The sequence below is a fragment of the Balaenoptera acutorostrata genome, chromosome 20 (assembly GCF_949987535.1).
Source record: "Balaenoptera acutorostrata chromosome 20, mBalAcu1.1, whole genome shotgun sequence".
In the NCBI taxonomy this organism is placed as follows: Eukaryota; Metazoa; Chordata; class Mammalia; order Artiodactyla; family Balaenopteridae; genus Balaenoptera; species Balaenoptera acutorostrata.
In genome coordinates this window covers 48261340-48275481 of record NC_080083.1, presented here as the reverse complement: position 1 = coordinate 48275481, position 14142 = coordinate 48261340, and the positions used below count along the sequence as shown (strand labels likewise).

General features: G+C 41.3%; 1 protein-coding gene across 1 annotated transcript in view; it reads left to right on the top strand.

The window, feature by feature from the left end:
- Positions 1 to 14142, top strand: part of MARCHF10 (membrane associated ring-CH-type finger 10) — a 94190-nt gene that overhangs the window by 55518 nt on the left and 24530 nt on the right. Inside the window, exon 6 of the mRNA XM_007175799.2 lies at positions 10391 to 11807. Coding sequence (XP_007175861.2) covers positions 10391 to 11807 — 1417 coding nt within the window. The remainder of the gene's footprint in view (positions 1 to 10390; positions 11808 to 14142) is intronic.

The window sequence follows — 14142 nt, the reverse complement described above, 5'->3', positions numbered from 1 at the left end:
AGGGCAGACCTCACTTCTAATTCCAGCTCTTCTTCCTCCCAGTGGTGGAGTCTTGGGTGGTCAAGTAGCCAGCCTGGGTTACAGTTCCCTTGTCTTAAAATAAGGATAATGATATCTACCTCACTGCATTGCTATAGTAACTAAAGGAAATAATATTCTGACCAGGACTTGACTATAGTGGGCACTCAACTCCTGTTAGTTTCTCTCCTGCCATCTCCCCAGCAGTCCTCAGTGAACTGTAGACTGTTATTTGAAAGGTGAGGTTCCCTATGCATCAGACGTTCCTGGACCCAGGAGGCTCATCTAATCCACCACCTGCACCCAGAAGACATCTTCCATGATCCTGAGATTTTGTCCCAATTTTCTATTATACCAGGACTCCTTATCTTCCCCCAATTATTCCCTCAGTCGTCTCTCTTTGGTCCTTTTTTTTCACATTCTAAGTGGTTTGCAAAAGTGGGAGTAGGAGCCAGATGTTTGAACTGTACCAGTGAGAGATTCGAAGCAAATGGGCCAGAGAGGTAATACATGGAAAGCTCTTACAAATCAATAAGAAAAACACAAATACCTAATAGAAAAGTTGGGGAAGAGGCACAGCAGACAATTTCACAGAAGAAGAAATACAGATGGCTAATAAAATTTAGGGGGAAAAAAAGTTCAAGCTCACTCAGTGATGAATGTAAACTTACATGAGATAAATTTGGCCTACCTTAGCTAGGCTAAGGTTTTTTCAAATAATGTTCAATACTGGTAGTGAAACTAATAACTAACATTTCCTGGGCACTAACGTGTCTGGTGCTTGCCAAGGCCTTGGCACGCATTCCCGATGACACAGTTATGGGAGATGCTTTCATAGTCTACCTGTAGGGTAACCTGGTACAAAGTGGAATTTGGCAACATGTGTCAAAGTCTTTAGAAAGCTTGCAATTCCACTCCTATGAATCTATTCTAAGAAAATAAGACATATAGTCAAGGAGTTATGAGCAAGGACATCTATCCTGGTGTAATTTGTGGCAGCAAAAAAACTTAAAATAATCTATATACCCAACAATAGGAGAAGGGTTATACAAATTATGGTATTTTATATAATGTACCCTTGCAGTATAATTATTATCGTGTTCTTCACAATTAACGGCAGGAGATAATGCTCACAATAAAATATTTAGGGAAAGGAAGCAGGACGTAAAGTTGTATATACCCAGATATCCCAATTTTGTTTTTTAAGACAATATTTCTAGATAAGAGAGCCCTGGGTTGTAAATTCAAATGTCTTCAGGGAACAGGCAGGTATGGCAGGAGAAATACATGACAAGGGCTGTGGGGCCTGTGGTGAACCAGACATGCTCCCCCTAAAGGCAGGTAACACAGTGTTCAAACACTGAACCAGCAGACAAGTGCAGGATGAAAATAGCCCAGGGGTCTTGAGTTTGCAACCCACCTCTGAATTCCAGAACAGTAGCAATGGTCTTCTGAGTTTTGGATACTGGGTGATTTTTATTTCTTCTTCATCCTCTTCTGTGTCTTCCAAATTTCCTACAATGGACATCGACTACTTTTTTTTTTTTTTTTTTTTTAATTTATATTTATTTTTGGCTGTGTTGGGTCTTCGTTTCTGTGCAAGGGCTTTCTCTAGTTGCGGCAAGCAGGGGCCACTCCTCATCGCGGTGCGCGGGCCTCTCACCGTCGCGGCCTCTCTCGCTGCGGAGCACAAGCTCCAGACGCGCAGGCTCAGCAGTTGTGGCTCACAGGCCCAGTTGCTCCGCAGCACGTGGGATCTTCCCAGACCAGGGCTCGAACCCGTGTCCCCTGCATTGGCAGGCAGACTCTCAACCACTGCGCCACCAGGGAAGCCCCTCGACTACTTTTTTAACCAAAGGAAAACAAAAGTCTATGGCTGTCAGAACGGATGAAACTGTTGGTCAAGCACATGTGGAAGTCTAGACCAAAGACATAGTCTTAGGGCAGAGAGATGCTTTTTCTGGTTTCATCTCACTGCACCCACAACATTCGGTTGCACCTAGTCAGACTCCTGGAAACGGCAGGCACTCCAGTCATGGCTGGAGCCCATGCAGGGCCTCAGAGAGGCATTCAGCAGCGTCTGCAGGGCCTGGTCTATGAAGAGCATATCCCTGGTCTACCCAATCGAGTGTTTACTCCCAGGCCTAGAGCTACGAAATCTTCTCCTTATTTGATAGACACAAGAAAAAGGATTAAAATAGCACAAATATAGAATAGCACAGTCTACCACCTTTAGGGGAAACACACACGTACACACACACACAGACACACACACACACACAAGGGATTGAATTTTTAAAGAGGAAGGCCGTTGTGATGACAAGAAAGGGTGGAGATGCATTCCCAGGGTGTTTCCAGAATCCACAGGAGCTGCAGGACAGCACTTAGCCTGCGACTTCTCCTGCCCCAGAAGCCAGTGTCACCAAGTGACAGTTCGGTGGCTTCTGTGAAATAAGCTATGGTTCCTGATGTTTCCAGTTTCTGAGTTTCAGAAGCTGCTCTAGCTGATTATTTTGCCCGTTAGGGGTGTCCCAAAGCCTGACCTAAACAGGCTCAGGGCAGAGGGGGCTCAGGTGCGTTCAGGGAAGAGCCAGAAGATTCAGGTCCCAGCACTTGTTAGCTAATCTCTGAGGCTCTTCATCACATTCAAAACAAAAAGTAATTCGTATCTCACTGAATTCTTTCTGTGATGAGACATCAAGAACCTGAGCTTCTTTAAGTCATGAGACTAGGTGTGTGATCTCAGTTAAAGGACTGTGGGTTCAAGTCCTAATCTGGATTTTGGCTGGGTTCAAGTCCCGGCTCGTGGGTTCAAGTCCCAATCTGACTTGCACGGTTTCAGCTGGTGACCATGAAGGGACAGTGATAAGACTACAACAAATTGGGAGGAAATTTTTGCAAAAAAGTGAGACAGACCTTAAGATCTTGGCACCAAATATCGTTGACTCTACCATTGTATAGAAAACTTCATCTCTAGAAGCAAGAGGAACTACAATCCTGCAGCCTGTGGAACAAAAACCACATTCACAGAAAGACAGACAAGATGAAAATGCAGAGCGCTATGTACCAGATGAAGGAACAAGATAAAACCCCAGAAAAACAACTAAATGAAGTGGCGATAGTCAACCTTCCACAAAAATAATTCAGAATAATGATAGTGAAGATGATCCAGGACCTCAGAAGAAGAATGGAGGCAAAGATCGAGAAGATGCAAGAAATGTTTAACAAAGATCTAGAAGAACTAAAGAACAAACAAACAGAGATGAACAACACAATAACTGAAATGAAAAATACACTAGAAGGAAACAATAGCAGAATAACTGAGGCAGGAGAACGGATAAGTGACCTGGAAGACAGAATGGTGGAATTCACTGCTGCGGAACAGAATAAAGAAAAAAGAAGGAAAAGAAATGAAGACAGCCTAAGAGACCTCTGGAACAACATTAAAAGGAACAAAATTCACATTATAGGGGTCCCAGAAGGAGAAGAGAGAGAGAAAGGATCAGAGAAAATATTTGAAGAGATTATACTCGAAAACTTCCCTAACATGGGAAAGGAAATAGTCACCCAAGTCCAGGAAGCGCAGAGAGTCCCATACAGGATAAACCCAAGGAGAAACACGCCAAGACACACAGTAATCAAATTGGCAAAAATTAAAGACAAAGAAAAATTATTGAAAGCAGCAAGGGAAAAATGACAAATAACATACAAGGGAACTCCCATAAGGTTAAGAACTGATTTCTCAGCAGAAACTCTGCAAGCCAGAAGGGACTGGTATGATATACTTAAAGTGATGAAAGGGAAGAACCTATAACCAAGATTACTCTACCCGGCAAGGATCTCATTCAGATTCGATGGAGAAATCAAAAGCTTTACAGACAAGCAAAAGCTAAGAGAATTCAGCACCACCAAACCAGCTCTACAACAAATGCTAAAGGAACTTCTCTAAGTGGGAAACACAAGAGAAGAAAAGGACCTACAAAAACAAACCCAAAACAATTAAGAAAATGGTCATAGGAACATACATATCGATAATTACCTTAAACGTGAATGGATTAAATGCTCCAACCAAAAGACACAACAGGCTTGCTGAATGGATACAAAAACAAGACCCATCTATGTGCTGTCTACAAGAGACCCACCTCAGACCTAGGGACACATTCAGACTGAAAGTGAGGGGATGGAAAAAGATATTCCATGCAAATGGAAATCAAAAGAAAGCTGGAGTAGCAATATTCATATCAGATAAAATAGACTTTAAAATAAAGAATGTTACAAGAGACAAGGAAGGACACTACATAATGATCAAGGGATCAATCCAAGAAGAAGATATAAAAATTATAAATATATATGCACCCAACATAGGAGAACCTCAATACATAAGGCAACTGCTAACAGCTATAAAAGAGGAAATCGACACTAACACAATAATAGTGGGGGACCTTAACACCTCACTTACACCAATGGACAGGTCATCCAAACAGAAAATTAACAAGGAAACACAAGCTTTAAATGACACAATAGACCAGATAGATTTAATTGATATTTACAGGACATTCCATCCAAAAACGGCAGATTACACTTACTTCTCAAGTGCACATGCAACATTCTCCAGGATAGATCACATCTTGCGTCACAAATCAAGCCTCAGTAAATTTAAGAAATTTGACATCATATCAAGCACCTTTTCTGACCACAACACTATGAGATCAGAAATCAATTACAGGGAAAAAAACGTAAAAAACACAAACACATGGAGGCTAAACAATACGTTACTAAATAACCAAGAGATCACTGAAGAAATCAAAGAGGAAATCAAAAAATACCTAGAGACAAAAGACAATTAAAGCACGATGGCCCGAAACCTATGGGATGCAGCAAAAGCAGTTCTAAGAGGGAAGTTTATAGCTATACAAGCCTACCTCAAGAAACAAGAAAAATCTCAAATAAACAATCTAACCTTACACCTAAAGGAACTAGAGAAAGAAGAACAAACAAAACCCCAAGTTAGCAGAAGGAAAGAAATCATAAAGATCAGAGCAGAAATAAATGAAATAGAAACAAAGAAAACAATAGCAAAGATCAATAAAACTAAAAGCTGGTTCTTTGAGAAGATAAACAAAATTGATAAACCAGTAGCCAGACTCACCAAGAAAAAGAGGGAGAGGACTCAAATCAATAAAATTAGAAATGAAAAAGGAGAAGTTACAACAGACACCGCAGAAATACAAAGCATCCTAAAAGACTACTACAAGCAACTCTATGCCAATAAAATGGACAACCTGGAAGAAATGGACAAATTCTTAGAAAGGTATAACCTTCCAAGACTGAACCAGGAAGAAATAGAAAATATGAACAGACCAATCACAAGTAATGAAATGGAAACTGTGATTAAAAATCTTCCAACAAACAAAAGTCCAGGACCAGATGGCTTCACAGGTGAATTCTATCAAACACTTAGAGAAGAGCTAACACCCATCCTTCTCAAACTCTTCCAAAAAATTGCAGAGGAAGGAACACTCCCAAACTCATTCTATGAGGCCACCATCACCCTGATACCTAAACCAGACAAAGATACTACAAAAAAAGAAAATTACAGACCAATATCACTGATGAATATAGATGCAAAAATCCTCAATAAAATACTAGCAAACAGAATCCAACAACACATTAAAAGGATCATACACCATGATCAAGTGGGATTTATCCCAGGGATGCAAGGATTCTTCAATATACACAAATCAATCAGTGTGATACACCATATTAACAAATTGAAGAATAAAAACCATATGATCATCTCAATAGATGCAGAAAAAGCTTTTGACAAAATTCAACACCCATTTATGATAAAAACTCTCCAGAAAGTGGGCATAGAGGGAACCTACCTCAACATAATAAAGGCCATATACGACAAACCCACAGCAAACATCATTCTCAATGGTGAAAAACTGAAAGCATTTCCTCTAAGATCAGGAATGAGACAAGGATGTCCACTCTCACCACTATTATTCAACATAGTTTTGGAGGTCCTAGCCATGGCAATCAGAGAAGAAAAAGAAATAAAAGGAATCCAAACTGGAAAAGAAGAAGTAAAACTGTCACTGTTTGCACATGACATGATACTATACATAGAGAATCCTAAAGATGCCACCAGAAAACTACTAGAGCTAATCAATGAATTTGGTGAAGTTGCAGGATACAAAATTAATGCACAGAAATCTCTTGCATTCCTATACACTATGATGAAAAATCTGAAACAGAAATTAGGGAAACACTCCCATTTACCATTGCAACAAAAAGAATAAAATACCTAGGAAAAAAACTACCTAGGGAGACAAAAGACCTGTATGCAGAAAACTATAAGACATTGTTGAAAGAAATTAAAGACGATACCAACAGATGGAGAGATATACCATGTTTTGGATTGGAAGAATCAATATTGTGAAAATGACTATACTACCCAAAGCAATCTACAGATTCAATGCAATCCCTATCAAATTACCAGTGGCATTTTTTACAGAACTAAAACAAAAAATCTTAAAATTTGTATGGAGACACAAAAGACCCCAAATATCCAAAGCAGTCTTGAGGGAAAAAAACAGAGCTGGAGGAATCAGACTCCCTGACTTCAGACTACACTACAAAGCTACAGTAATCAAGACAATATGGTACTGGCACAAAAACAGAAATATAGATCAATGGAACAGGATAGAAAGCCCAGAGATAAACCCACGTACCTATGGTCAACTAATCTATGACAATGGAGGCAAGGATATACAATGGAGAAAAGACAGTCTCTTCAATAAGTGGTGCTGGTAAAAGAAACAGCTACATGTAAACAGCTACATGTAAAAGAATGAAATTAGAATACTCCCTAACACCATACACAAAAATTAACTCAAAATGGGTTAGAGACCTAAATGTAAGACCAGACACTATAAAACTCTTAGAGGAAAACATAGGAAGAACACTCTTTGACATAAATCACAGCAAGATCTTTTTGATCCACCTCCTAGAGAAATGGAAATAAAAACAAAAATAAACAAATGGGACCTAATGAAACTTAAAAGTTTTTGCAAAGCAAAGGAAACTACAAACAAGACGAAAAGACAACCCTCAGAATGGGAAAAAATATTTGCAAACGAATCAATGGACAAAGGATTAATCTTTAAAATATATACACAGCTCATACAGCTCAATATTAAAAAAAACAAACAACCCAATCAAAAAATGGGCAGAAGACCTAAATAGACATTTCTCCAAAGAGGACATACAGATGGCCAAGAGGCACATGAAAAGCTGTTCAACATCACTAATTATTAGAGAAATGCAAATCAAAACTACAATGAGGTATCACCTCACCCCAGTTAGAATGGGCATCATCAGAAAATCTACAAACAACAAATGCTGGAGAGGGTGTGGAGAAAAGGGAACCCTCTTGCACTGTTGGTGGGAATGTAAATTGATACAGCCACTATGGAGAACAGTATGGAGGTTCCTTAAAAAAACTAAAAATAGAATTACCATATGACCCAGCAATCCCACTACTGGGCATATACCCAGAGAAAATCGTAACTCAAAAAGACACACGCACCCCAATGTTCATTGCTGCGCTATTTACAATAGCCAGGTCATGGAAGCAACCTAAATGCCCATCGACAGACGAATGGATAAAGAAGTTGTGGTACATATATACAATGGAATATTACTCAGCCATAAAAAGGAATGAAATTGGGTCACTTGTAGAGACATGGATGAATGTAGAGACTGTCATACAGAGTGAAGTAAGTCAGAAAGAGAAAAACAAATATCGTATATTAACGCATATATGTGGAACCTAGAAAAATGGTACAGATGAACAGGTTTGCAGGCCAGAAATAGAGACACAGATGTACAGAACAAACGTATGGACACCAAGGGGGGAAAGCAGCAGGGGGTGGGGGTGGTGGTGTGATGAATTGGGTGATTGGGATTGACATGTATACACTGATGTGTATAAAATGGATGACTAATAAGAACCTGCTGTATAAAAAAATAAATTAAATTAAATTTAAAAAAAAAACAAAAATTAACCAAAGCCTGTACTTCCAAATCCTCCATATCATTTTTTTCTTAAAAAAAAAAAAATATATATATAGAGAGAGAGAGAGAGAGACAGAGACAGAGAGAGAGAGAATTCAGATTGTCACATAGAAGCATTTGTTCCTTAAAATGCCATCAGCCCAGCCTGGGTGGGCACACAGCTCCAATCCTTTACATCCACAGCCAGATGCCCAGAGCATCCTAGAATCACTGCTACGTCTCTTACTGGGGTTTATAAAAACCTGGGAGGGGCCTGATAAGAAAGCTTAACTGATTTCTAGAAGAGCCGATGAGTAAAAATTCTCACTGCGTCCCTGAGTGTCCCATGCAGTTAACAATAAAAGGAGGCTCATGGAGTATCAGGATGTTGGAGACGCAGACTGCTGCCCCCGAGAGGCGCCTCCACTAAAGCGAGTCTGTATTGACCTGGTCTTCGGCTAGGCCAGACGCTTGGAGGACTTGCGTTTCACCTGCTTGAGCTGTTACCACACAGGCCTTGTCGAGGCTGTGGAGTCCTGTCCACTCTACAGGGTGAACCGCTTTGGGAACCGAACGATAAGGATGGCAGCGCCTCACCAGATCCTACAGGATAGCAGAGCGGGGAGCAGAGGGGGGTGGCCAGTGGCAGGAGGGAACTCAGGAGAGTGGAATCAGAGAAGTAGGTCCAGTGTCCTGTCCACGTTCAGAGGGTAAAAACCCTCAACAGCACACACACTATGAATGAAGTGGATTCTTGTTTTTACAAGGAAATTGTTAGTCCAGTCAGTGTCTTCAGGAGTAATGCAGGGTAGTGGTTACAAACTGTAGCATCAGGCAGATCTGAGTTCAAATGTTCACTCCGTCACTTACTGGAAATAGGATCTTGGGCAACTTATGTGACTTCCTAAGGCTTGGTGCTCTCACTTATGATGTGGTGTGATTGTGGCACCTGTTCCACAGGGTTGTGAGCCTGTGTGCATGTAGCACAATTAGCATGGCGCCCTCGATAGTGCTTATGCATTATTTTTATAAGGCAAGTTTTGACCAAACCATTTCACCAATAGACATTCCTACCCCTTTGGGCACTTGACCTCTCTCCTCTTTCTACATCTCCTCATACTTTAGATTCAGGGGGCAACGGAGAGGAATTCTATCACAGTCAGAGGTTACAAACTCACTAGGGGCTAGTGACAAAGAGGAGATCATGATTTCATCAGAGGGTTATGATTTTTATTTGCACTGAGTAGTAAAGGTAACCACGATCATCAAATTTAACTGGGCAGCAGCTTCTAGAGCCTTCCTCCCAATCTGCCAGAGTAGACTGTACATTTCTTAATGTTTTGTAAAGCTGTATGTGAAGCAGGAGTGTCCTGAATGTATGTTGAACAAAGTGGGATGAGAAAGCACTGGTGGGTTTTGTAGTTGTCATTCCTGGAGTGTTTGTTGGTTTTCCTTCTGTAAATACTGGTATGAAAACCATCATTTGAGAGATTTCACCCATCATCAGCCCTGACTGACGTGGGGCTGGACAGTCTTCCCAGAGCTTCTGCAGAAAGGATCTGTATCCTCAGGGTCACTGTGCTGCCCCAGGACCAACCTGAGCTCCACAAGTGTACAAAAGAGAGTTCATAGGGACTTCCCTGGTGGTCCAGTGGTTAAGACTCGGTGCTGGGCTTCCCTGGTGGCGCAGTGGTTGAGAATCTGCCTGCTAATGCAGGGGACACGGGTTCGAGCCCTGGTCTGGGAAGATCCCACATGCCACGGAGCAGCTGGGCCCGTGAGCCACAATTGCTGAGCCTGCGCGTCTGGAGCCTGTGCCCCGCGACGGGAGGGGCCGCGATAGAGAAAGGCCCGCGCACCGCGATGAAGAGCGGTCCCCGCACCGCGATGAAGAGTGGCCCCCGCTTGCCGCAACTGGAGAAAGCCCTCGCACGAACCGAAGACCCAACACAGCCAAAAATAAATAAATAAATAAATAAATAAATAAGAAAATCCTTAAAAAAAAAAAAAAAAAAGACTCGGTGCTGCCATTGCAAAGGGCAAGCGTTCGATCCCTGGTCAGGGAACCAAGATCCCACATGCCACACGCCACAGCCAAAAAAAAAAAAAAGAAACAAAAACAAAAGAGAGTTCATACGCGGTAAACTGAAACTAACTCTCCTGTACTCCTTCGGTACCTCCAGTCATTTTAACCATGCCCATTTTCCTCTCCAGGGCTTGTTGCCTTATGGGACCCTCACCCTTGGTGTTAGAGGTCTCTCATCTGTGAGCACCTACAGTAAAATGATAAGCTTATCTTTTCTCAATACAGTTCCAATCGTTCAACAAGAAGGTCCAATGTGGGCAAGTGACACCAAGCTGAAGAGGCCAACTCGAGAGAGAAGAAACTTGGTCCCATCCTCACAGCTAATAACGGTGATGGAGAATACCCCCGAGAGAGCCAAAAAAAGAGACCTGAGCGCTCTCTCCCAGAAGGAACCGCACCCAGCCCTATCCCAGGCCTTCCAAGGAACAAACAGTCCTCAAGAGTTGACCGAGTCCTTGGGGCCACCACGCGTAACTACCACCTTGGGAGGGCCAAGAAGAATGATGTTTCGGTTCAGAGATGAAGATTTTTATTCCGTTTTATCCTCAAACTCTGGAGGAGAAAATGGTGACACTGAAGAGGAAACCCATGTAGAGGAAGAACTTTTGTTGGCTGGTATGCACCCGCCCCGTTCTCCTTCCAATCATAAGAGAAGTAGATTTCTTGGGACATTGGCCACTCGGGCCAAAAATAAAAGTTTTGAAGAAAATCCTGCAAATTGCAGAGCGAATTCTGTAAGAAGAAGTGAGTCCAGTCATGGCTCATTACGAATTAGCAGTGCAATGCAGCTAGTGCCAGAGCAGCCTTCCATCTGGCAAGGGATATTCCAAGACCCTGGGCGGCCTGATGGGGGGTCTGCTAAAGAGAAAGACAGCAGTGACAGTGAAAATGAGAAGACCTTTCATTCATGGGACACCAAATCCGAAAGCAGTCTGGAGGATGACCTTAATGCTGAAAATGTATTCCGTGATGTTACTTCTGTGGAAGACAGGCCTGGAACCCATGATTATGAAAGAGATTGGCAAGCCCATTTAAGTGATTCTAATAATCCTCTTGGCTGTTTTCTTGCTGGTAGACCAACAGCTCCAAGATCATCAATGAATTCATCCTGTAACACTCCAGGATCATTCGTGCATTCTGCTCTGAGAGACGATACTCCAATAGACCTGTCCACATCATCTACCTTAGCTCCCAGTTCAGACTCGGAGGGAAGCTCCAGGTTTAATGTTCGTCAACCACTGTCTCCCATTAGAAATAGGAATCTATTTGCCAGTGCTGAAAACCACAGTTATTTTCCTGTAAACAGTGTGCATGAATTTGATGTCAGGGGAGCAGAAGATATTACTTTAACAAGCCAATCTCAGGAGGCTCCATTACATACAGAAGATCTCTTACTAAATCCTCAAAGCAGCTTGTCCTTGGTGGAGTCTTCCAGCTCCTCTCCATCAGGAACGAATTTACAAGGCCACTTGCACGAGCCCAGGTCCCTGCAAGAAAATATACCTTTTACTTTCTTTGCAGTGTCTGAGTTCCCAAATCAAAATGACAATGGGAGCAGAATGGAGGTCCCTGGCGTCACCGATGAAAAGGAAGCCACTAAAACAAAGGCAGACCCTGAGAAACTCAAGAAATTACAAGAAAGGTGAGGAGTTTTCATAATTATATGAATATACATATATATTTCTAAATTCTATTTCTCTAATGCCAAAATAAGCAGTGCTTTCCTTAAAGGGTCATGGGGATTCTAAGTCAAGGGAGGCCCTTCCTTGACATTTTAATGATTTCTTCTTTCAAGAAAATTGTCTAGTTTGTTGCTTTTAAAATATGTCTCTACAAAGAAACGTTCGGTTTTTCAGCCCAACTTCTTCAGTATTCCCAAAGTGTTTTTTTCCTTGAATACCATAACTTTAAGAAAGGCAGGCAACTATACTCCAATAAAAAATAAATAAAATTTTTAAAAACAAAGAAAATAAAAGGCAAATTTGCCAAATATAAGGGTTTTGGGGTTTGCTTTTTTATTTTTGGCCGCACCTTGCAGCTTACGGTTTCTTAGTTCCCCGAGCAGGGATCGAACCCGTGCCCCCTGCAGTGGAAGCAAGGAGTCTTAACCACTGAACTGCCAGGGAAGTCCCAAGGGTTTCTGACTTCTACATAGGGCTTCCCTTTGCCCCTAGCAATTAGGAACCAAGATTTTTTTACGAAATGGTTGTTATCTCCCCAGAGAAGGAGCCATTCAGCACTTGGAAGTTCACCAGCTCTCCCCCATGAGCTCTGCGCAAATCCAACCAACAGTTCTAGAATTTGAACCTTCCAAACTAAAAGGCCGGTCTCAAACAGTTGCCATAGCTACCTCAGTTCTCTGAAGGGCCACGCTGGGGTGACCACTGCTTCCATTTTATGTGCTGCTTCTCATGCACAAGAAAGAGAGAAATAAGATCTTTTCTGAATTGCTCTTTTCTTTGATCTCTCCTTTCTTGTGAGATGATTTTGGGATATTTCACAACTATGAAATGCAATACTTTTTAAAGCTGTCATTAAACACCATGTCAGGATTTGACCATTGAATTTATGATAGGTGTTACCATGCCCTGATATTGGCTTACTGATCTGGAAAGTGATTCTTTGAATGCGAGCCCTTTTTTTGTGTTAGTATGGCTCATTGGGTCATTAATTATCCCATTGATATTCATCTGTAAGTGGGAAAATTCCATGGCAATGAATTTGAATGCAAAAAGGAGGAAAAGATACGACTTAGAATGCTCACACACTCCTGTCTATCAACCGACTGCAGGAATGAAGTAATTTCCTTGTTAGCAGCACCTTTTTTTTCCATATCAAACAAACTACCAAAAGACTGACCCAGGGTTAAGGGCCAAAAGGTCTCAGCACCCATCCATCCTCACCTACTCAAAAATACTCTTCAAACCCAGTTGGCAGGGGTCTGGACTTCCACCATCCCAAAGCAATGCCTTTGGGCTAAAAATGACTTCTTTTAAAAATGCACCCACTTCTGGGTGTAGTAATGCATTAAACAGCTACTATTTGTGTACTTTGTTTATCAGATACTCTCTTTTTTCTGTATACAATAAACCTTATGCTTTTCTTATTATTTCAAAAATATTCATTTTAGGAAATATTAAAAATATAAACTTAAAAGAAAAATCACCAATAACCCTATAATCCAGAGAAAAGCACTGTGAAAAACTCTTTCCAGTCTTTTATCTTTGCATATAAACGCAATTTTTAGTAAACATTGGTTCATATTTTATAATATGCCTTATTTTAAGATTTCAAGCCCATTTCTCAATGCCACTTGTACTCTTTAAAATTTTCGCTTGATTCGTTATCTTGATACACACAAATAAGCATATAACATACGCACACTCTAGAGAATCAGAAGCAGAACAAAACCCGGGCATCCCTGTGCCCACCTTCCAGTGAACAGAACATCACTGGAGCTTGGGAGCCCCTCACTCACCCTATCTCCTCATCTCTCTCCTTCATCTCCTCCCTCCCAACCCCCTAAACCCTCTGGAAATCATTCTTGCATTGCAATTATCATTCCTTTGCTTTTTAGTTTCTTGTTGTTGGAAGTTTTTTTGCTTTATGGCTTCACCATATGAGCATATGTATTCCCAAACAACACATTGTATATATTTTTGAATTCTGTAGAAATGTTACTATTATTTTTGAACTCCCTAGAAATGGAATATCTGTTCTTCTGTGACTTGCTTTTTCCCCTTACATCGTTAGCCAGATGCATCCTGGTTGATATTTTTCGGCTTTAATGCATTTGCTTTCACCACTACAGACAATTTCGCCATCCTCCTGTCGATGGACATTTGGGTCCTTTACTGTTTTCTGTACACAGTGCTGCATGAACATTCTTGTAAACGTCTCCTGGTGCACATGGGAAGAGTTCTCTGGGATATTTTTTTTTTTTTTTAATCATCAGCCTTTTGGTTCCAACCAGTCTG